This window comes from Etheostoma spectabile, chromosome 13 (genome assembly GCF_008692095.1).
Source record: "Etheostoma spectabile isolate EspeVRDwgs_2016 chromosome 13, UIUC_Espe_1.0, whole genome shotgun sequence".
In the NCBI taxonomy this organism is placed as follows: domain Eukaryota; kingdom Metazoa; phylum Chordata; class Actinopteri; order Perciformes; family Percidae; genus Etheostoma; species Etheostoma spectabile.
Genome location: NC_045745.1, coordinates 11026345 through 11051872, shown reverse-complemented (window position 1 = coordinate 11051872; position 25528 = coordinate 11026345). Strand labels below are relative to the sequence as shown.

Here is a 25528-nt window from a genome sequence, read left to right as displayed (position 1 = left end):
AGATAATAAAACGTAATTTGTCTTCCTGGAAATCCATCAAAACTCTGTCCCCACCTTAGAATAGTTCTATTAGCTATGCTATGCAACGTTAATATGCAATTTTAGTAAAAAACAACTAGATGAGCATGGCATGAGCTAGTCAGAGCTCAGTCGTGGTCCCACAGGTCCATCCAACCTACAAACAGAACATAAACTCTATTCTCAGGGTTTGAAAGCAGGATTGAGCTCCTTTCATCATCACTTCTTCAGACCATTTGAGATTTTTACAGGGAATATTATGGTCTCCATTTATATACATATAGATATATATTTTCAGATTTCTATTTTGGCATTTTAGGCCTTTATTTGTGACAGGACATCTTAGACATGAAAGGGGGGAGAGAGGGGGAATGACATGCAGCAAATGGTCGCCGGTTGGAATCAAACTGAGCCTTTGTGTATGGGTGCAGACTCTACCAGGTGAGCTACACAGGTGCCCATGGTCTCCATTTTTAAGGTTGATAGTCCACTGTCACAGCCAGAATGTGGAAACACTGTCCAAAAGTACAACAATATTCTACATATTTTGCCTGGAAATGGCGGAATCAATCCCCGGGTTGCTAAAAAAGAAAGAATTCTTAGAGAAACTTTTTTGGGGGGGGGAGAAATCTGGCTTTAATTCACTTTAAGCTATAGTGTATAAATACTTATTTTTTAGGTTAGCCAAATATAATTTTGCCCCGAACACGCTGAACTGGATGTCCTATCTTTCAGATAGGGTGGTAGTGAAACATCACCTTTTATGAACAATGAGATGGGTGTGCCCTGTTTAGCTTGTATGTAAAGGACTTTCCATCGATTTGTATAGGGTGTGAAGTTTAGATGTATGCAGATGATACTATAATATACGTCTCTGCAAAAACTAAAAAAGAAGCAGCTTCTAAACTAAACGCAGCAATGGTAAATGTTACTACATGGCTTGAACATTCTCTCCTCTGTCTAAATGTAAAGAAAACGGTCTGCATGTTGTTTTTTTACAAAGACGCACTCAGCATCTGACTGTGAGAATATTCAAGTTGTCTCTCACATCAAATAACTCGGTATCGTCCTTGACTCCACCTTGTCTTTCAAAGAACAAGTAAAAAAAGTCATACGAATAACTAAATTCAATCTAGCAAATTTTGGGCGTAAAAGAAGCTGCCTAACAAGTGCAGCAGCAAAATTGTATCAAGATTCAATGATCATCCCCCATCTACTATGTAGCATAACAAGCTGGACACAAGCTAATGATACAGTTCTTAAGCTTGTTCTCTCTATGTAAACAGGCCCGAAAAACGAAATACTCATCACCACTGTAAAATCCTTAACAAATATGCCATCCTTAGTTCTAATCTAATCAAATACAATAACGTGCATAATGTTCAAGATCTTGAATGGCAAAGCTCCACCACTTAGTATTTTTATTAAATAAAAAATTGCAATAGCTCTTATAGGGGACTGTGTAACTCCCTACAGGTCCAGCTCTTCCACTATGTAGAAAACACTACCAAATTAAATAAGAAACTGCACCTCTTACCAAAATTTTACACAAAGTCTCAAGGCCTGACTCTTAAGAAATCAGATTTGTGATCATTTTTAATCCCCAGGTAATTCTATATTGTTGTTACCACTGTTGATCTGTTGCTAACATGTTTGATGTCTTGCCCAGTGTCAAACATAGCCCGCTCAGACCTCCCTGGGTATGTATAAAAAAGGAACTTGTATTTTAACTATTATTCCGTCTTATTCGTCTGTGCTGTATTATTGCCTTCTTCATGAGAGAGTGAGAGAGTGATATAGTCTATTTCATATTTTTATTACTGCTTGTTATTGCTTTGCATGGCAGACTGGTGTCGGAGATGCATGAACGGATCCTGATGCTTGTTTGGCTTCTTCTAATAACTGGAGCTACTGTTGATGTGTAATCTGCTAGTGCCCTGATGCTTTCTGCAGCTCTGCATGGCATACTAAAAAAAAGCTTACATTTCTTCTTTAGCTGTATGTATGGTGTCTTTTTGATTACTGCGTGTATATTTTTATTCTTCCACGCAGTTGGTAACATGGAGGATTAAAAAAACAAAACATGGATTCTTCAGAAGAGGTAATGATCCTGTAATTTGTCTCCAAAGCTGACCGTTGCTGTTGTCCTTTTCCCAGTGGTGACGTAAAATGCGTCCCTAGAGGTTCTGCGTGTAGAAGTTGCCAGTTAGCACCATTTTGTAAACAGCCCTATACAGAGAGAGTTTTGTGGAGTAGATAGGCTTAATTAGTTTTGGATCAACTTGTTTGACAGTGGCTTGATTGTAACGGATGTTAATATACAATAGTTGTGCACTATAGCTTTAGATTTTGACCTACGTATATTAAATTGTCACCTGCTTCATGATAAACAGGTGAAATAGCCGTTTCAGCTTAGCTCTTTACCAACAAGGAACCAAGGAAAGAAAATATTCATTATTTATCATAAAAGCTACAAACTCACCAAACCTTAACATGTTTGTTCCCCCTGCATGTGTTTTCCGTTCCCTTCCTCTTTTTTTGTGTTGGAATTTTAAATTGGATGGATTTATGAGGACTATTGTTGACTGCTCCTCAGGTCTCTGTGGGCTAAATTGAGACAGCTAGGTAGACTATCTTTCCAATCTGAGGACTATTTTCACCAGCTACTATCTAACCATGTGAAAGTGTACAGTGGATTTTACAGGTTTTTCTTTGGAAAAAAAAAAACGCTTTGAGAGCGCCAAGAGTGAACCAGAACAGGAAAGTTGCAGCCAGACAGATAAACAATGAGCTAAAACTCCATAAAGCCGAAAGGCGCTGGAGATTCAGCTGATTATTCTCTGTAGCTCAGTAAGGGCAACCCCCTTTACATTGTCATTTGTTGTTACTATACAAATGTTGTAGTCACTTTAATTGCATATCACTAAACACAAAGGATCAATCTTGTGTTAGTCTATATTTTTGTTACCCTTAAATATTACCAAAAAGACCAAAACCATCAATGTGTCCGTGGCGTCCCTTCTATCTTTGGTACTCGGTAAATAGTGACACTGATTTAAATGTTTCTTTTGTAATTGGTGTGAACCAAAAATGTAATTTGTCACTGACCAAAACCAGGTTTCCAAGACTGCCTCACACATTCTTTGTTGCAACGGAACCTAAGAACCTTTACTGAAAGATGTGAGAAGACATGTGTCCAAATACACCTTCCTCTGTCACATGTATTCACTGATAGAAATGTAGCCCCATTATAAAGAATTCTATTAGGAAAAACATCACTGGGCTCTGCACAGGATTTGATGTTGCACGCCTTTGTGCTGTAAACTAACGTGAGCAAACACACAGAACTGTAATTTAGCTGTCAGAAAAATGATGCAGTACCCCACAAATGGATTACTTTACAGGACATGAAGCCATGCTGCCATTAATCTTCAGGAGTGCCAGGCAGGTATCAGCGCCATCCATCAGTTTATCTGATCTTAAAGCCCCTCTCCACTCAGGAAGCTTCAGTGGTGGGTCTCAACGGGAGCCATCTTAGGTCCAGCACCGGTGCTGTTCTCAGAGTACATGTGTGTGCATGGTAGAGTATTTGTTTTAGTGTTTCCTATCACAAAAACAAAGTTTTAATCTGGCTCGAATTTATAAAGTTTCAATTCGAAAGCTTCTTTAAGTAACATTAAATTAGGTATATTTATGTACAGTATTTACAACGAATCACATGTTAAACCCACAGAGAATTCACCTAGAATCACCTAAGTCTACCGTTTCTCTCAGCTCTGCAGAGCATTTTAGCTTTAGTCAGTGCTTTGTTTTGCTTTTCTGGCCCACAACTTAACTCCTCCCAAACTTATTTCCAGCAATAGCAGACAGACGTTTTTTTTAGGAAAAACACTAAACAGCTGAGACACAGTTAGAGATTATTGCTGCTGAGCACTTAGCAGCTAAAAAGATGAATATTTACTTTAGGAGTTGGTAGAGACCAAAACCTGAGCTAAAGGAGGAGTGAACAATTGATGATCATAGTCAATCATTCACATTTGTGTAACCCCATGAACCCTTTCCTTCCACCTTGGGTCAAAATCTCAAGTTTGTTTTGTGCAAGAAACATTTTTTCAAAATAAAGGGAGGCCACTCACATCTAAGAGCAAAGACCACTGAATTCCATCAGATGCATCCTTCTGGCACAATGAATAAGTTCACCAAAGTCAATAGGGTACATCGTCTGGAAACCATAAATGTCAAACACGTTTTGTGATATCCATTCAGTAGATGGATAGGTGAGAGATTTGACCTGCTGGTTGCATTCAAGAAAATGTTGCCAAAGTCCTTAGGGCTAATCCTCTGGGAACCCTGAATGTTTGTACAACATGCAGTCTTAATCCATCTGATAGTTTTTAAAATATTTCATTCTGGGACAAAGTTGTAGGCATGACATGGATATCCTCTAGGGCCTAGAGCCACGCTGCAGCCAACCATTGCTACATATACCGGCAAATAAAGCCATGTTTTATTTCTCTCACATTCGTGCATATAATAAACTCCTGTAGTACATCTTTCAGTGACCAAAGGACTCCTATTTAAATCCCCAAGTTCCCTAAACAATGCTGCATATCTCAGTGATTGTATAATTGGGTGTGTCAGAAATGGTTCTAGTCAAAATTATATGAAAGACAGGAAAATGAAGGCAGAAAAACTGTAGGCATCAGATGGAAGAACTAAGGCTTGCGTTCAAAAGCTCCAACAAGAAGGTTAAACAAGACAAGGCTGATCTGTTATTCCTTCTCTGGCCTACAGATCAGTGCAGTTACTTGTCTGGGTTCATTAGCCTCACAGTTACAGCTTAAACATGCAGTAATGAAGCATATAAACAGCCGCTGGGGGTGACAAATCATCCACCTCGAATCCTGGCGGCAGGGGTGAGAATAGGAGCAGCCTCTTCAGTGTCTTCTTGACAGTGAACTGTCAATTGTCATTGTTGTGAGTTGAGATTTAGAGCAAAGAAGCAATCTGCTAATGCACCTCAGAGGACAATCAGAGTGGGCTGTAGAGTTCAGGGCAAAATTTCATCAATGTCAGTAAGCTGTAACTGAATGCAGGCCGGATAAATCCCCTCACCTTATGAAATATTTTTGTATCACCCATGTTGCTTTCGTTTAAGTGTGGCCCTTTGGAGTCTGATGCTCCACAGCAGGTTGGTTGGCAGGCTGCTGGCAGGGTGTTAGTTCTATATTGAGTGCAACCGGAAACTATTAATTAGTGCACCCAGTGCTTGCCAGGCCTTGTAGGAACAACCGGAGTTGAGTTGTACCATTACTTGGAGTAGGGCCAAATCTGCAAGCCTCACACAGTCTCCTGTCGAACGCCTGCTGTGCAGAATTCTTCCCGTTCCTGTTGTTATGATTTCAAGGACCATATTTCTTTCTTTTCACTGTCTACAAAGGTAGCACTAACATTGACTAATTAGTGTGAAGGTAGTCTCAAGTTTACACTTGTGTTTTATCTGTTTTATGATTTTTTTTTTTGAGGATACTTGGGTTTTATCTGTTTTTAGTTTTTAGTTTTTTTTAACTGATTTTGTGTAAAGCACTTTGAATTGCCCTGTTGCTGAAATGTGCTATACAAATAAAGCTGCCTTGCCTTGCCTTGCCTACAAAACTCATACTGTATATTTAATAATAAGTCCGACCATTTCCAAAGAAAGCACCACACCAAGGATTGCCAACTTGAATAAAAGTATAAGTGTCTGCAAGTTGATTGTCATACATCCCAGAAATGAAAAGAAGTCAATGATTGTCTGAAAAAAGAGGACCAAAAAAGACACATTCACGCAGAGACAAGCAGTTTCCCTTCAAGGTTGTGTGTAATGCAAACCACGTTCACATTACACACAACCTTAATAATGCTATAATAAACAGCCTCAGAGGACATAATCCACTCACTGGCCAACCAACGTCCCCTGCAAAGTCTATCTGCAGCACTGAGGAGCAGAACCCTGTGGGACAACAAAACCGGCCTCATTAATTCTAAACGAGGCCTCTCACAATAACTAGGCTATTCCCTAAGCAAACTTAAGTCACACTAAAGTCTCTAGTGTCTCTCTCTTTTTCTAATGCAGCTCTATATGTGTGCCAAGAAATAACAGCAGACCTACTTCATCTACTCTCTCACCTACTAATGAGCTCCATTATCTCATCCATTCCCAACCACTGACATCTGATCTTCATCAGTTCCTAGCCTTTGTCCATTTCTAACAATTGGCCTCCACTGACTCCAAGCCACCAACCTACATTGATTCCCAACAACTGACCTTAGTGTTTCCCTAGCTACTGACCACCATTGACCTCCATCCATTCTCAGCCATGGACCAGGCCTCTAGTAAGTGTGCTGGGCTTAGAAGCAAATTAAACATAGCGGTCAAATAATGGAACTGAAACTCCTGTCCTGTCAAGTGATGCCCTCTGGCCCAAGAACATTTTCCCCTATAGACTTTACCATGGACACGTCTAAATTAGGGGTTCTTTTTGAGCCTTACAACCCCCTTGAAATGACTCGTTTCACTATCAAAATTTCCTTTTGGGTCAAAAACATTTGGAAGAAGAGCTCCACGATTAGACAATTTTATCCCTATTGAATGGAGTGCTAAACCAGAAGTAGCCGGCTCTGGTACTTCAATCCATACCCAGCCCCTGAACTGTAGACTATCCTAGCCACTGACCTCTGCTATTTCTTATCCACTGACTTCCATACATGGCTACTGAACTCCCTTGACCTTACCATGTCCTAGCCACTTACGTCTACACGCTCATCCATCTCCAACTGCCCGTTTATCTAGTCACATCCATTCTTTTCTCACATCCAACTTCAGCCCTCATCCTCAGGGTTGTCAGACTGGGGGTGGAAATGGGACTCAGTTGATGCTAGAACGAATAGCTGCTGATGCGGGGAGGGGCCCACTGAGAATGCATTTCTACAGGGAACACAGAATTTTGTGCTACGCCCCTGCTCATCACACCTAACTGCCACCCCGCACCCTCTTCTTCCCAATAAACTTAATGTAACTCCACCTTTAGCAGATGAAAACTTACTGCCAGGTCATATGAGAGATGTGTATTTCAGCAGGATGGCTCAAAGACAGATATAATTTCCTTATATCTGGTTGTGACTACTGCACACTGTACCTGGTCTCAGTTGCTTGGAGTTACATAATTTTCAAGCAATCCATCTTTATTAGAGAATGCTGTTCCAGTAAATCCCTTTATTTGTAACAAACATTTTATCCTGAAATCATCTATGATGTCCAACATCCTAATCTATGACTAATTAGGAAGAAAACATACGTTGAATGTAGAAAGCATTAGTCATCTTTCGTTGACTTACTTCCAATTTCCCTGTGAAGATAAATGGTTTCATTCTGTTGCACTTATGCCAATGAGATAAGATAGACAGGCAGTCTGTCAGTGCATCTTCCAGCGCTGGAGCCTGGCCAGAGATGGCTTCATTTTCCCAGGCCTTTTTCTTTCTGGGGACATTTAGGAACATGGTGTCCTGGTGTCTGGCCAACACTAACTGATGTTGATTCACTTGCACTGACCTCCAATAAGACATGCTGTAGCGCCATTACAGGGGGGGGGATGTTGAGATTAAGGGTGGCATTTCTATGGATGACCTTCATGTCAACAAATCATGTAGAAAATGAATGGGGTCCATACAGTAGGGGTGTGAATCACAGGGTACATCACAATACAACACATGGCTCTCAATGGTAATAATATTACGATACAGCAATTCAATTCACTATAATGCTAGAAAATTCAATAATGATACATCAAGTTATCGGTCTAACTATGAATGCAAAATGCTTGTGAAAATGTTAAGTGCAGGTTTTCTCTCTTTATTCACTGCAAGTCCAAACTGTTCAAACAGCTCCAAGTTTTTCAGTCTGTAAATTCAAATTACAGAACTATAGAGCAACTAAGGGTCCAGACTTTCTACTTAAACATATCTGGGGCATCTGTTATTTCCCTCAAACTGCTGTCCACCGTCCCGTTATAATCCCCTTCATCTTCAGCTGGTTAACTTATGTTCAACTTTCCATCATTCATGTGTTGAGCACGAGAGCCATTAAGTACTGATGCTGGGAGCAGGGAAATCTATTCAGAGCAGCTTATTTTATTAATTAAAATATCGATATGTGGCGTCAGCGCATCGATTCTCGTGTCGACAGAAAAAGGACGATACATTGCAGCATTGATATTTTATCCCAACCCTAATATACAGTAGACTTTGTTCTATATGCAGTGCATCTGACTGTAAAGTGACAATGCAGTTTACATGGTCCTATGTGCCGTATAAATTGTGTAAGCAGTGATTATTTTGTACCTATTGAGGGTCTTTATGCAGGAGATCCTGAGCAAATGCTAAGGATCTACCTTAAGAAGGTCATTTGTTATATAACATATAATTCACATTTTTTACAAATCAATGTAGTAGAGTAGTAGCAATTATTTTTGTCATGACATGAATGCAATAACAGCATTTATTTGTTGCATCAACATTATGTGAAAAATCTTCAGGTGCAATAATGTCTATATTCTTCTATATTTTATATACAGTGTATGTTTCAGGTGCACTTTAACACAATAATAGGATACTTTTATTTATCTGACAGCTGTTTTCTCTTTGTTTTTCTACTTTACATTTCCAGTGTGGTTAGGGTTAGGGGTTAGAGTTCACCTATCCCTAACCCTAATGACAATAATTATCTATCCAGTTGTTAGATAATGGTCAACAAGTGTTTAAGGTTACTGACACAATCAAAGGGTTAACATAACATAATTTATTTATAAACTTAGAATATTACATATTTTCCTTTGATAAGGCAGGTTATATGAACTCCAGAAAGATGATGTTACCGTAAAACATTCCAGCTCTCATTAATGGCATACATTTACAGTGAATTCATGTAATAAATGACACAGAATTTCTGTTAGGCCCACTATACAATATGAAGGATAAAAAAAAAAGACGGGCTTGAACTTAAACCCTCTGTTAGATTCTCAGTTTATTACATGTCAGAGAATACATTATAAATACTCAAAACTGAAAATACTGTATTAGCGCTAAAACCTACGATCTGACACATTTAAAGAAAAATCTTATGTGCATTACTCACTACAGCAATACGTCTTGCATCCTGTCAGGCTAAGAGCTACCTACAGATGCCTAACAGACATTGGAGGACAGTCCTGTACTTTAGGCAAATATGCTAAGTCACTTAATTGAAGGAAGAAATACTACGCAAACAAATAAGCCATTTTCTACAGCCTATATGCAGCTTTGCACTGCCTAACAGCACCACAACATCCATTATAGTCTAACTACATACTGCTAGTGTGTCAGAGAGACATGCCAAGGAAGATCAGAGAGCCATTATGGTCTATGTTGTGTCACCAAACTCTTAATAATTTAACATGACCGTGTGTCACATCCCAGGGAGGATTTAAAGTTTAAACATCTTTGAGGTTTAAACAACGTTTTAGGCTGAGGAAGAGGAAGAGGTCCAAAAGTCAAAGCAGGCAAATACTTTACACAGTCCCATAAGGAAGTAGCCAACCGGTTGGCTAAATACTAGTGTAGTTATCAGGAAAGTGTGTGGCCACATAGCTATCCTTTACGCCACTGTACTAGGCTGACTATTCTACTCAGTATTCTGCATTGCTGTTTCTAAGTCATCTACAAGCAGCAGAGATGGGTGTGGGGGGGGGGGTTCTTTGTGCCTTATTGCTTTTCCTGTTTATTCCACAGTCTCATTCCCTGAAGTTGCACTAAATTAACAGTCAAGAGCAACTGTGTCGTGCCGCGCCGGTTCGCCCTCCGCCGCTTCGCTGGCGTCCGCGCTCTCCGCGCTCTCCGCGCTCTCCGCGCTCTGGCACGAGAGCCTCTCCACATCACATCTCACCGGACGGACGATGACGCACGGCCTCGCGGGCTCCCCGCTCGCCCCTGCGCCGCGCGCGGGGCTGCGACTGTCGCGCTCGTATTCCTCTTGCGCGCGTTGGATCTTCCTGTTCCGAAGCTTCCTCTTGTGGAAGTGGAACGTTGCCAGGGAAACGAGGATGATCCCAACGAGCACGGCCACCAGCACTAGGAGCGCGAGGGTGGAGGAGAACGGCGGAAAAAAGCTGAGGTGCTCCGCGCAGGTGCCGTTATTGGCCTCGTGGAAACCCCCGTGACAGCGGTGCAGGGGCACCGACAGTCCCGAGGCCTCAGAGCTTCTGGCTGGCATCCCGGTCCACCTTTCCCGACCACTCTTGTCTCTCTGACCCCAGTACCCTTCGTGCTCTCCGGGCTCAGCGCGGTGACACCGGCCCGCGCATGTGGTTACCTGCACCGAAAAGAAAACACATGAAACCCGCTCATCCAGCTCCAGAGGAGGCTGCCTATCAGAACAATCAGAAACCCGCCCAGCAGCCCCCATTAACTCGTCCAGGCTTCATCAATCAACCCAAAATGAATCAATTAACATGGGCAGTTCGCACCATTTGACACACAATACCAGATAAAACCTGACAGCATATTATTGAACATATAATCACAGAAGAATAAAAAACGTTGCTTTGAACGTGAGATTGGGTAGAAGTCAGGACAATGCATCATGTAGCCTATTGTAACATGTGTAGGCCTACAGGATTTAGCCATACAGAAGCCACCCTTTCCTGCACTCATTGCAACACATCATTCTAAGACACTAATGTCTGAGAATACGAGGTCTGCATTTGTTGCATCTCTAGCCAATACATTTAAATGACGGAAATTCTTACCTGATGAAATTGTCAGTGCGGGGCACAGTCCGTGAGTGGAGAGCCGATGTGTGTAAATGGGAGAACAGGATCACGGTGACGCATTTCATACAATGAGATGCTGCTGCTGAGCTCCGCTCGCTCAGGACGCTTTGATTGCCGCAATCCACTCAGTCTGCATTCAAGACAGCACTTCCCCAGCTAAATGCTATATGCAACTCGGGGAATTCCACTGGTTAGGCTAGATCAAAGAGAGCTTTTAAAAAAATGTGATTAGAGAAAGAGCTGTGGTCTGGTCTTTCCTAGAAACGCGTCCCCTCCTCGTCGTCCGCTGCTCCACTCAGCATCTGAATGAAGAGCTGCAGCTGCATTAAAGGTCCAGTATAGTCAGCTGGCAGGGCTGTTTGTGTGTGTGTGTGTGTGTGTGTGTGTGTGTGTGTGTGTGTGTGTGTGTGTGTGTGTGTGTGTGTGTGTGTGTGTGTGTGTGTGTTACCCACACCAGAGTGCTGATGTTCCCCTCTAATCACTAGTAATGTTTATTCACTTCATACTTTACTCATGTAAATTAGTTTTGTATTAGATTGGTAAACCCAGGCATTCCTAAGGGTGTGGTCAGTCAAATGCTGCATGGTTTGAAGCTTTAAGCCTTGTTAGGCTTATTAGAGGTATAAATACTGTCCAGTTGTCATACATTAACTGGATATGTGCCAATTGCTATTATTATTGGTCTATTCCCCAGAATGTTAGACATGGAAACGTGGCAGAAAGCAGTTCCAGTAATTCCCCCAAGAGAAAGCAATTAGTACAACAGTGGCGAAGAAAACCTCCCTTTTAGGAAGAATGAATTAATGCATATTTACCACAAATGTAAAGCTGAAAATTGCTTTAATATCAGATTCTAATTTCATTTAATTGCCAAAGTTTTATGGTAGCTTACGCAGCCTGTCCTTCACAAAGTCTTTGCATTTATTGAACTCCATTCAAAAAATTCCCAGTTTTTTAAAAACTGTTTGCAACTTTCTCATTCCCACACAGACTTTCTTTCCATTCAAAACCTGGCTTGTTAGGCTTAATGATGATAATGGTGTGATAAACCAAACTGGACTGACAGTTGCCTTTGACTTTGTCCTTCTAGAGACTTTGGAAACCGCTATTGTTAGTGCAGCTTTGATGGAAATCCTCTAAATGAGAGGCATAAAACAACTGCACTTTGTTTCACAATAAAACTACACTTGACTAACACATTACACCCTCACTTTTACATCGGGTGGAGAGATTAAATCTTTTACGAAAAAAAGTCCCTTGAAATAAATCTGAAAACCACAAATTCAGACCTCCACCAGATTAAGCGCAGCACCTCCCTGAATGGAAGATTGCTGCAGGCTGTGTGGCATGTACTCCAAATATAGAAGTGTGTGCAACGAGGAGACATCTCTACATTGGGGCCACACCTTGACCCATTTTAAAGTATTGTGAAAACTCTGTATGTCTCAACACTTTCATATACAAAAAAATCCTTTTCCATTTGATGTTTTTATGACTAATCGTGACTGCAGTAACAATGGTTCTTGGTATTGTACAGTAGGTGATCTGCATCCCAACTATACACTTATAATACTAATTCTAAAAGGTTTGAGTACATACATGTAGCCCATGTATTCACACCATGGACGTAATTTATGTTGAACCCAAAATTATGCCCTTGGTTCACACTGAAAGAGTGTTAACAGTATTCATACTAAAAATTTTCAGAGTGGTGTTAATTGATGACCACATTTTTACCATGACATATTGCACAAATGAATAGGAGGCCATGCTCTCAAGCTGTAAATCCAAACATAGTTTAGACTGACGTAAAAACAGCTTTGTGAACACGGCAGAAAACAACATTTTGTACCATGAGCACCTTATTTCTCATCTTGACCTTGTCCAGCTGAAAGATGATTGTTGTAGTCTGCTACCCTGGAAATCCAGAGTTCTCATGAGAGCAAAATTTGAATTGGCTCAGCGAGTTACTCTGACATCGAGTAATGCTGCTCATTAACTATGCCCTTGTAGCCGAGCTGCACCAATCACATTTGTGTAGCTGATGTAGGCGGGGCCAGAGGCGAGCTAAACAGATGACGACAGTTTAAACTACCAGTTAGCTCCGCTGGTAGCAGAGTGCATGGGGCTCTGGATACATCACCTTGTGTGTTGTTGTGATAGGTCGTTGTGTTATCCAATTGTTTTCCAATTCTTTCATTACTCGACGCTAGACCCTTAACCTTTCGGATATGGGTTTAGATTTCAACGATAAAACTTGACACATGCTGGATGTCAGGTTTGGTCCCTCACCTTCTGCTCTCTGTGTGTTGCCGTTCTCACAGTCCCTTTCGCTTCAGGGACCAACAACCTCCTTTGAACTAACAATCTGCACGTTGAAAATGGCAAAATGTGAAGAAAATTTAGATTATGTAACAAGGTAGGCCTGGTTGGTTCTTTCAGGGAATGATATATATTGTATGAGGCGTATCTTATGCGGTGAAAATATTAATAAATAACAAGGTCCGTCGCTGCTTCTGGCGCTAAGCTCCGTCTAAGACGATTGTGATTGATTTAAAGAAATGCAACCAACCCCGAGCGTTTTTTTTCTGCTATCGCAGAATGTATCTGGTGTAACCAGACCTTACTCCACAGTGCTGTGGTGATACTGTAGGTCAAGACTATTGCAATGCAAGACTATTGTTGCCATGAAAACCTTCCGAAGCAGTGAAATCCTTGTTAAAGGTCCCATGACATGGTGCTCTTTGGATGCTTTTATATAGACCTTAGTGGTCCCTAATACTGTATCTGAAGTCTCTTTTATATAGACCTTAGTGGTCCCTAATACTGTATCTGAAGTCTCTTTTATATAGACCTTAGTGGTCCCTAATACTGTATCTGAAGTCTCTTTTATATAGACCTTAGTTGTCCCTAATACTGTATCTGAAGTCTCTTTTATTTAGACCTTAGTGGTCCCCTAAAAATCTGAATCTGTGATGTCTCTCTCTCATGGGTGGGCCAAAGTCTCTGGGCAGGCTAAGCAGAGAAAGGGGAGTTAACCTTTCCCATTATGACCTCACGAGGGGCAAGATTCCAGATTGGACCATCTGAGCTTTCATTTTCTCAAAGGCAGAGCAGGATACCCAGGGCTCGGTTTACACATATCGCCATTTCTAGCCACTGGAGGCCATAGGCAGGTTGGGGGAACTCATTTTACATGTTAAAAAACCTCATAAAGTGACATTTTTATGCCATGGGACCTTTAATGATATATTAAACCTTGTATGTAATATTTTTGCATCTGATAATCTTTTCAACTCACAAATCTGTTACTCACACTGGACTTTCAGGATTGTGTTGTGCTGGTACTCCTTGCATTGTTGAACTCCCTCTAAGGGGATCTCCAAACGCAGCAGCATTGATCCTCTGGGGATGTTGAATGCCTGTACCAGATTTCAATCAGTTAAATTCACGACTGGCATTCAGTAGTTCATCCAGAAACAAGCTTGACGAAGTGCGAGGTGTCCATGATCTCCAGAGATTCAAGGTGCACGTCCCACCCCCAGCACAGAGCCATCCTTCCTGATGTTGATGGTAGTTTGTTCTCTTGTTGTCAGCTGCTGTCAGTCTGCTGCCACAGCACATAGAAGAAGTCACTGACCAACACCAAATGATATCGCCAGACAACAATGTCGATATTGAACGATTCTGCAAAACCTCAGGGTAACGTTAAATAATTACATTGATTAATTCTCCCTTTATACATGCGCATGGCAACTACAGCATGGTTAAGGTTAGGGAAAGATAGTGGAATCTATTGGATGAGGGAACAACAACACGTAACAACTCAAACTGCAAATTACTGAATTTTTTCAGCCACTTTGGGGCAGTGGAAGCAAGTTTTGGACACAATGGCGAACTTGTTATACATCCAACAGGAGAAGGACAAGGAACAGGGGAGTCTTCTCTCCTCTGTGGTCCACCACCAACCCCTTTGTCCTTGTGATGTAGAGCCGCATGTGGTTCAGCCCACACCAACGCACAATCCTTTCCTCAACATCTCTATATTCAGCCTCTTGGTCCCTGACGACAAAAACCCCAGCAGAGTCATCCGAGAGCCGAGAAAAAACTGTGTGTGATGTCTCAAGTCTGTGGAGGCCGAACAGGATTGTGTTTGATAAATGTGAGAATTTTTTATGGATTCATGTATAGTACAAGTTTTTCAAGAGGTTTTTCTTCAGGCATTATGATGAGTTTATTTTATGTCTTGAATTTATTTTCTGTAAACCTGTCTTTGGGGATATACTGTTTATTATATATCATTGTGTCTAGGTAACAGTTTCAATCAGAAATTATGAATCTTAATACACACATTGCTTTCAGAAATCAAATATTTCTGATTTGTTTAAACTTTTCAAACCACCAGCAGTGAGCTGCGAGGAAATGTTATGATTTTGGGGGCAATATATATTTGATACTATAACAAATAAGGGACTTTATGGTTACCTAAAAACTTTTAGAACTGTTCCCAAAAGTCAGATCAGAGTAAGAGTCAGAGTAATCCCCAAATTCATTAGATTGTGCATCATTGTGTCTAGGTCAAACAACAATGTAAAACACTGTTATTAATAACAGATAAAAGCAAATAGGAACATTTCATTTTATTTTTATCAGATAAAAGTCTCTGTGCTTTCTTTGTGTTCGTACCACAAATTGTTCAAGATTCTCACAATCATTTCCCGGTGCTACTTGTGGACATGCTCCATCACCAGCGGGGCTCCATGAAAAATGGATGGCCTCGGAGAGAGAGAGAGGGTCCCTGGATGATGAACTCACTGAAGATGAGTGCATACTGAAAGATTTATACAGCTATTCATGCACAGTTTAAAGCCTGGCACATGTTTTAGGGCTGTTAAATGGAGAGTGATTATAGCACTTATTTTAAAATTCATAGGGGTGCGTTCAGTTTTCCAGGTCATACTGACCCACATCAGACCAGAGACCCGGAAGCCACTTAAGCTTCAAATAAATGCCATAACTTAGATTAAAAAAATCCCAAGCCAAAGCCTTTTTGGGGCCCTGGAGGTCAATATGACAGAAAACAAGCAGCTGCATTATCTGAGTTTGCATCTGTAGCAGTTTAGAGAGAATGTCTTTCAAGGATTCTCCAAACAAGACACACAAGTGTTGACCAGCCGCTTGTCTGGTGAGCGATGACGTGAATAATCAATGGTAATAATGATGCACCCATTCAGACAGTCTCTCTTTGAAGGCCCTTGTGGCGTTTGCACTCTAGTCGTACACACAAAAAGGTGACAGAGTGTGAAGAATGAAAAAAAAAAGCTTGAGAGAGAAGTTTAAATCCTGTCCAATTTCACACCTCTGCACACTGTGTGCTACCGGCCCATCGCCAAACAGCAGTAGGTTTATTGGTGCTTTTTCACTGCCTGCTGAGGCTGGAAACGAGGTTGATGAGAGACTAAACCACAACAGAGAAAATGTAGGCCGTAGAAACCAAAACGATGAGATGGAAGATGTTGGAACAATTTGTAGAGCTGCGGGGAAGATGAGTTAAAATCTTCTGTGGGTTTGCTGCACAAAGACATTTGATCGATTGTAAAGTAAAAGTATGATACTACGCTGTAGAAATACTCCGTTACAATTAAAAGTCCTGCATTTAAAATCAACTTTTTTACCAAAAGTAAAAGTACTCATTATGCAGAATGACCCACTGTAGTAGAATGCTGTTTATTACATGTATTGATTCATCATAAAATGTGTTAAAGGTAAAGATGAAGCTTAGTTTAATTTCTCTACTGCTAGGTGGTTTATTACACTATACTGGTTTATCATCATTTATTGTATACGTTCTTTATTATTAATCTCAATCTGCAAGTAATTAAGTTATCAAATAAATATAGTGGAGTAAAAAGAACATGTTTCCCTCTGATTTGTAGTGAGGTAGAAGTATAAAGTTGAACTTCCAAATTGTACAGTGCTTGATTACACATATTCATTGCTTTCCACCACTGTCCGATTAATTATAAACCCAAAATATAACTGAAACTACATATTTCTATGTCTTAATGACACATTATCGTTCTATTATCTATTATTGCGCCACTCTATTCTCTTCCAGGGCGCTCTGACTGCGGCTCGTGTTAATCAGGATTTTTAACGGTAATGAGAAAGCTTTGTGGGTCTGAATGCTAAACACATATTGATGATTGATGTACACACTGCTGTCCACTCAGTGTGTGTGTGTGTGTTTGTGTGTGTGTGTGTGTGTGTGTGTGTGCGTGACATTGTGCATCTTCAAATGAAGGAGCTGATATCTTTAAAACTGCAGGCAATCTCCAGGCAGCAGCCGTCCTCTTGATATTCCTTCCACACTCACAACTGCTTTCACTGCAAGTCCCTGTCAGCAGAATTTCTAATGAACTGCACAAAATCCAGTTTACCATGCATGCACTCATGAGCCCAAACACGCAAACACACACACACACACACACGCACACACGCACGCACACACACACACACACACACAGATTGATTTAGCTTTTTTCTTAACGATGACCCTGTCACCAAGCTAGTGTATGATAAAATGTGTGGATTTAGTTGTAAAATGCATTCTAAATGAAGACATACAACCTTGTAAATTGCTGAATTGGATAGTGACAGTAAAGATTGAGTAAAGGAATCATGGGGAGAGAGCGAGTTTATCACGTCCTAAGCATGATCGGAGCAACCAGGTGACCAGTACACCTGCCTGCAGAGATTGAATATATATCCATATTTAGGGTCTACTTGAAACATGGAGAAATGGAGAAATGATTGTAGCCATTAATAATTCTTTCAACATTGACATGTGAGACTTTAAAAACAGGTGATCCTATCCTTTAAACTGTTGTTGACACTGTCTGAGAGGTGTTGATTGAACTAGTTTCTGCGTTGGGGGTCTCACCGGCTAATTGATCACACGCTGGTTTCGTTTTTATAACAACACTCTTCACACAGTTTCCTCGAAGCTCCACAAGGCACCATGGCAACCAAGACGTTCATACACGCATTCATTCATGTGTCAGCAGCATCAACGCACTCTACCAGAACGCCAACAAGTACACCTTGTCTCAGGGGAGGGTCTAGGATCAGACCTTTAGGGGAGCTCAGCCCATAAAGAAAATGTGACATGGATACAGTGATGCTCACACAGTAATTTCATCAGCCGATAATCTCGGATCTAGCTACTGAACAACAACGATGTCAGCTCATGTTTTTTGACATGATGGAACTAAACCTGACACTTTATGAGTCACAGTAATAACAACCAACTTGATCAGAATCAGAATCAGAATCAGAATCAGAAATACTTTATTGATCCCCGAAGGGAAACTCTGTGTTACAGTTGCTCAGATATTAGAAATATAAGAAATATAAATAAAGAAATAAAGAAATATAAGGAGTCTGGATATTTACATAGTTAAAGGTATATTATGATACAGTATTTACATAAATAACATAATTAAGGTGTTGCAATGGTGAAAAGTAATAATAATAATAATAATAATAATAATAATTGTAGCAGTTGAGTATTGCACACATTACAAGCCAGTGTTATTGCACAAAACAGATAATACAGATAATATTGTCCAGTTTCAACCCCTCTAAGTGTCCTTGTGTCAGACACTTAGAGGGAGGAGTTATAAAGTTTGATGACCACAGGCAGGAATGACTTCCTGTGGCGCTCTGTGGTGCATTTTGGGAGAATGAGTCTATCACTGAAAGTGCTCCATGTTCTAACATTCAGCAATTTTATACCAACTTCTTCTCTGGGGACTACCAACGTTTTTAAACTCTGAAAGATTAGATAGAGACCGGCAAAACCTCCTCTGATTGGCCAACACTACGTTTCTGTTGACCCTTTCCTTGACAGGTTTACAGGTGCATGGCATCGGCGTCAGCGACACAGGATATTAAACCTGTTTCAAGCCCATTGGACGTGTAATAGTTCGTCTTCTGTCACTAACAGACAATTTCGCAAACTCTAAGTTTAAGCACTAAAGTTGATACATTTTTACTTAAATTTATTGGATTTTATTGTTATGATTTTAAGGGGGGCTGAGATGTGATTTTGCGAGGCTTAAGCATCCAAAAAGGGTCTAAAATTGCTCATTGGTCTCTCACAACAGTAACAAACCATTGTCAAGGGTTTTGGCCCAAACCCTGGTCAAAAATGGATACGCCATAGAAATAAAATCACTAATTTATTTATCATTGTGGGGCGAGGGGTGGCGCTTTTCTTGATTATCTCTTTTAGATGCTGCTCTCCAAACCGTGATGTCAGTGAGAAGATTATGTTTTTTTTCTAATTTGTTGGGACGTTTGTTGGGTTGATGGTGGAACGAGCTCCCTGCTGACATCAAGATGGCCGAAAGCCCGCGCATCTTCCTCCGAAGGCTACAAACACATCTCTTCCAGCTACACTTCGGATAAACACGAAGATGGAAAAGAAGTAAAAAGGGAAAAGAGAAAAAGAGAACATAAAAATGATATAATACTCGACAAAAACGAAACAAGCAACACAACAAAACAAACAGGAAAACATATAACACACAAATAGACATATGTAAAAAAAATAAAGCAAGCAAAAAGACTGAAGTAAACAGAAAAACAAACCGTGATTACGTGAGTAAATACAATGAACAGAAGTGTCCTGCCATAAGGGTTTGGATGAAATGAAATGAGAAACCTTACCTGTCACCTAGATGCTGGCAAGCAGGTTAATGATTTTAGTGTACTATTCAATGAATTACACAGCAGTGGACCTCTATATCGGATTTAAAAAATATATCTTTTGATATATGACAATAAGGCAAATCAGTCTTTTGCCTAACTGGAATGTGAGTGAATATCAGAGGAAAAGACAACTGTAATGTATCTGGGAGAACTTGCATGCAGTCCAAGTATTCAAACATAAACCTGCATGTTTGAAAAACATTTATCTTATCTATAGACAGCAATACACATCTCCTGCAAATGGAGATAGGTTTGGTAAGAAATGAAGGACACGTAGCCGCCCAAATAATATTACAGCACACCGCAAACAGGACACATGCCAAGAGTGATTTATCTACTGCTAACTTCCTGGAAGGAGGCCACCTGAAAAAGTTCTGGCTCTAAAAACTGCAGTGCACCCTGGGATGTTTTCTGGCCTAACATACTTTAACAGCATGCTGGAAAAGGCTCAATCAGGTTGAGTAACACTCATTTTCAAAATGTGCTCCACCAAACAGAGCAATGAAGGGAGAATTTCCACCGTTTCCTACTGAAAAACATTCACGCTGTTTAAAAATGCATTTAATAAAACCTCAAACTTCTATAAACATCCTTTTCTTCACAGTTTGCTCACTGACATTGTTATGTATTGATTTTTTTTTTCTTGGGCCACAGGATGATACATCATAAGCAGCTCACCTTTTCCACCCACCTCCAGGCTCTTTGAGCATCATCGGAGCCCCGCTCGCATTTACACGCAAGTTCACTTGATTAAACCCACACTTTGCTCAGAAGTGATCACACCATCAGTTGATGAACAATTCTGTTCCTAAGCAACTGATCCTCTCTGTGTGTGAGGGGTTTGCATGTGTGTCTGCGTGGGAAATCCTCCAGGCGCTTTCACTTTCCTCCCACAATCCACAGGCATGGAGTGAATACTTTAAATTACCCCGATATGAGTGAGTGGGAGTAGGTGGTCTGATGGAGTGGGTGCATATGTGTGTACTGTGTGAAAGGCTCCATCCCTTTGTGACAACTATGAATATGGAAATTAGAGCCACAATTCAAGCAAAATTCAATAATCCATTTGTTGTCATCTTTTACACTGATCTGCAACTACTTTGATAGTGGATCCATCAGTTTAAGCCGTTTTTTATGATTCTTACTTTGAACATTTTCTAGTTTCCACACTCCTCTGTGACAGTGAACTGAACATGTTTGATTTGTGGACAAAGCAAGAAGTTTGAGGACGTCATAATGGACTTTGGAAACGTTGATCAACATTTTTCACCATTTTCTGACATTTTACAGATCAAACAACTTACTGATTAATGGAAAAAAACAATCAACAGATTAATCAAGAATGAAAATCATTGTTAGTTGCGGCCCTACTGGAAATAAATGGTGGAATGATGAACACGCAAAGGTCTCATGTATTTTTTTTTCATGCATCTGAGTATCGGGGGTAAAAAAGTCCTCTGTATGACATCAAAACACAAGTCGGAAACTGAAAAGATCCATCTGTGAGGGAGCGTTGCTTTGCTCAGTAAATGTCATGGTAATCTGCCAATTAGATATTGATATTTCTTGTTGTTATAGATCACCGGAGGGGGGGTCACCAGTCTCTCGGGACCATGTGAGGGACATGCCTCTTTAGCCTTTATGACTGAAGAAACTCCCTCTGGACCACTGAAATAAATCTAATAAGCATTATGTCCCTGATATTATTGCTGTTCTGCTTCTTCTGTTCTAATATTTTGATTGTAAGCTCCCTGTTCATGCCAATCTACAGTCCCATTGTTATCATATTTATAGATATAGCAGCATTCACTGGAATGTGCCATCTTGTATTAGTAATTAGTTCTCCTATTTTGTAGGTGTATGTCAATGTGTTAAAAAATTATTTATGTATTAAAAACCTTATTTTACTACAAAAAATGGCAAGCATCATGGACTGAATAAACAGATTTTGTGAGCACAAATGTATTATTCGTGCTCTCATGTTTAAAAATTGTGTTGTATTGTGTGTAAGTGATCGGCTGCAGTCTGCCAACCCTCTAGGAAAGATTGTGACTGACCCCTCCCACCCTGGCCTCAAACTGCTTGAGGCACCCCCCTCTGGCACGAGGCCCATTAGGTCCAAAACCTCATGTCACAAAAACCATATGCAGCTGACCTTATCAACATAAATAATATATATATATATATATATACCTTTTCGTGCTTTTATTGTAAATTTTTAGATTGTATTCATGTTTCTTATCTACTTATTCTCCTTTAAAATGTTGATTGTCATGCACCACAACACCAAGGCAAATTCAATTTCTGTAATTAAACCACTTCCCATTTAGATGTCTGTGCGTGTCCCTGCCAACCAGCGCGGCAGCGTGGCCAGTGGGATGGTGCTCTTGACCCAAGTGTAGGACAGAGAGACAGATGGAGCCCGCGACCATCACCAGCCTCAGACCCTGTTGCAGTTATCGGTCCAAGTGAAAGACAGACAGACTCATGGTGGATGATTTTGTCCTCTGATTGTCCTGTCCTGTCCTGTGCCTTATTTTAATAGTCAACAAGGATGTTGTGACATTCCCCGTTTGTCCTGATGTTGACATTGCTCTCTTGTTGTCTTGAGCCTGGAGGTTTTAGTGTTTAAGCTGCAGAACATCCCTCCCACTCTTCCTCCATCTCTCCCTCCACTATCAATTATATTAACAGCAGCCTGAAGCGTCCTCCTAGCATGTTGCTCCATGTTGTGACAGGAAACATTTCTGCTGTTACTTTATGGCCTCTTGCTCCATCATTGCACTGCACTGGTAATAGAGCTCACTCTCTATACTACAGGCTTTGCTCTGAGATCCAATTTATCGTTCCAACACTGGACATTTTTCTGGTGACAATGAAGCATTTTTATGGCCCTGCTGATGTCATCACATTTCTGTTTGTCCCTCATCTCCGGGGGGCACAGCTTACACGGAAATGAATTATACAACACAATGGAAAGGATGGATGTTCTGCAGGGATCTTGAGGCCCATTTGCCCGAACATGACTCGGGTGATGGTTCCATAGAGCTGTACAACTAAAGCATCCTTTAAGAATTACGTTTCCCTGCTTTCTTCCTATCACGTTAATTATGCATTACCACTACGAAGCTGGTGGAGCCATGTGTCAAGTTTACCCTTAATTGGCACAAAGGCCAAAAATAGCACATCAAGCATTCCTATGGTAATCGTTAGTCACATTCATGCCCCTATATGCATTGTATAACCAACTACACACCATGTGAATCCACTGAAGAGACACAGCCCTTAAATCATTCATTGAGCAACTCAGGCAGAAATATTTTGGACAGGCTGTATTCATGCATGCAGGCGTTGAGCTTCCCACAGGGATTTTAGGGAGCGCCTGGTGTTGCACGTGTCCGTGTGCACGGACCGTGTGTTTGTTTGGGCTTCTCAATTCAAGGTTATTTTGCGTATTTGAAACATTTTGTCAGATCGTGCTTGTTGGAATTAGTCACAATGAAAAATATGCCAATGTCTCTTATTGTTAAACAAAAAAGTCCATATGTGTACATTCAAAGTAAAATAAAGTGCAATAAACACCCACTGTAGCTGTAAATCATTCATTTTACAGTTTGGTTAACAGTATAGTTTAGCTATAGTTAACATGAGGCTTCAGCAGTCTGAGTTAGTGGAATCAAAATGTGTATCTTCTAAACTTACAGTCTTTAGAGTGTTTCCCCAAACAGGGTTTCTTACTGAACTACAGTTTGGATAATGTATAGTGTAAGGTAATTTTGGAATCACAATAGGGATAACAGGGAATCTCTTCAGGGCCAACATGGACAGGAGGAACATTTGCAGGGACTCTTTTCACTGTCATATGGGCATGTGAGAAAAGATCCTTTAATATAATGTGGTGAGGTATGATTAAATTATATCACATGGTCCTGTGATTTGGCTGGGGGATATTTACAAGGTGCATCTCAAGGACATTTCACCATGTACCACACTGTATGCACACAGATTTATATAAAACACATTTTTTATTTATATTGTATTTCAATTGGGCTTTTGCATTACTTGACCTATTTCTGCACATTTCATTCGGGTAGTTCCTTTTCTGATATATCCATATCTAACCTCTTTGAGACCATCTTATATTTTATTCTGAAGGATTTTGTGTTTGAAGTCTTTATTTAGAAGGGGTGTGGCTTCCGGCGGAAGTGGCGGGTGTGTGGCTGCTTGTCTTGTCTGCTCCACTAGCCAGCCAAACTTTCGCTTTCCCTCTGGTAAACTTAGTGATTATGGCGACGTTTTTCGGGGAAGTGTTGTCGGTGTATTCTCGGGCCGTGGAGGAAGATGAAGAGGAACTCGATGAAGATGAAGAAGATGGAGAAATCCGCAGAGAGCTGGAGGAAAAGAGGTAAATAACGTTAGCCAGCTAGCATGGAGACCGGAAGTCAGAAAGCATGAAAATATTAGATCTACTTTGGTTAAGTAACGTAAGATTTCGTAAGGTTTCATGAAGTGAAGTGAACTTGATTTGAAATGGCTTTTTAGACGGTGTGTTTTCAAGTTATGTTTGTAAATATAACGTTGATATAATGTTACCTTACGTTGGCATAACTTCGCTAACTAAGCTTAGCATCTTACAGTAGCTCTAGCTAGCTAACGTGACACATGACATTTCTAAATCGTTAAGAGTTTACCAGCCACTCCCCCATCCCTCTAGGACACTAGGAAGCTTATAAAAAATAGAATTACACTAGCAAATAACGCACTGTTACACCAGCTGATAGTTGTATATCAAAATCAGAAATACTTTATTGATCCCCGAAGGGAAACTCTGTGTTGCAGTTGCACAAATAGTAGAAATATCAGAGTAGGAATATAAATAAAGAAATATAAGGAGTGTGAATACGTATTTACATAGTTAAAGGAATGGTATTATACAGTATTTACATAATTAACATAATTAAGGAATTGCAGTGGTGAAAAGTAATAATAATAATAATAATAATAATAATTGTTGCAGTTGAGTATTGCACACATTTCAGGCCAGTGTTATTGCACAAAACAGATAATACAGATAATATTGTCCAGTTTCAACCTCTCTAAGTGTGTGTGTGTGTGTGTGTGTGTGTGTGTGTGTGTGTGTGTGTGTGTGTGTGTGTGTGTCTCAGTCAGACACTTAGCGGGAGGAGTTATAAAGTTTGATGGCCACAGGCAGGAATGACTTCCTGTGGCGCTCTGTGGTGCATTTTGGGAGAATGAGTCTATCACTGAAAGTGCTCCTGTGATTTGGCAGCAAGCCATGGAGTGGGTGCGAAACATTGTCCAAGATGGCTTGTAAATAAAGTAAAAAGTACAATATTTCTAGCTGTAATGTTGTGGACTAGAAGTACAAAGTAGCATAAAATGAACAAGTACAATACCTAAAAAATTGCTCTAAATACAGTACTTTAATACACTTGTTAGGGGATGGTGTTCTGGTTATTGTGGCCACGGATTAAATTAATTTGAGTAGACAAATACTGTGTTAATATTAAAGCAGGAGGGAAAACGTGAGAAATAAACCCATTAAAATGTTGGTTGAAATCTGCTAGAGAGACCCGCGTTGAAATACTTGACTTTATGGAACTAATGGTGGTACTTGCAGTCACCTGCATCCCCGGCGGAATTTAGTAAACATCTGCAAATGTTTAGTTGAACACCGTTTCCCACAACTGTTCCTTCTTCTCTAACCCTTGTGTTGTCTTCCCGTAAAAATTAAAAATCAGACATTTTTTACTTTTTCTTACGTTTTTCTTCATTGTTTCAACACTTTTGACGCTTTTTTCAATGTTTTTCACTTTTTTGATGTTTTCAACGCTATGTAACACTAACTTATTAACTTTAGTTTTACAGTT

General features: G+C 40.3%; 2 protein-coding genes and 1 long non-coding RNA gene across 3 annotated transcripts in view; 1 reads left to right on the top strand and 2 right to left on the bottom strand.

Moving 5' to 3' along the window:
* Positions 1–425: 425 nt before the first annotated feature.
* LOC116701146 (uncharacterized) lies at positions 426–24602 on the bottom strand. Its single transcript, XR_004334835.1, has 3 exons — positions 24591–24602; positions 20436–20439; positions 426–533 (listed from the first exon to the last, which is right to left on the bottom strand). It is a non-coding gene; the product is annotated as an uncharacterized LOC116701146 (long non-coding RNA).
* On the bottom strand, positions 8835–11201 carry LOC116701129 (uncharacterized protein C11orf87 homolog). Its single transcript, XM_032534703.1, has 2 exons — positions 10839–11201; positions 8835–10402 (listed from the first exon to the last, which is right to left on the bottom strand). Exon 2 carries the CDS (start codon positions 10301–10303, stop codon positions 9848–9850), a length of 456 nt encoding a protein of 151 aa, XP_032390594.1. The 5' UTR covers positions 10304–10402; positions 10839–11201; the 3' UTR covers positions 8835–9847.
* Positions 23807–25528, top strand: part of psmg1 (proteasome (prosome, macropain) assembly chaperone 1) — a 7789-nt gene continuing 6067 nt past the window's right edge. Inside the window, exon 1 of the mRNA XM_032534695.1 lies at positions 23807–24042. Coding sequence (XP_032390586.1) covers positions 23924–24042 — 119 coding nt within the window. The 5' untranslated portion in view covers positions 23807–23923. The remainder of the gene's footprint in view (positions 24043–25528) is intronic.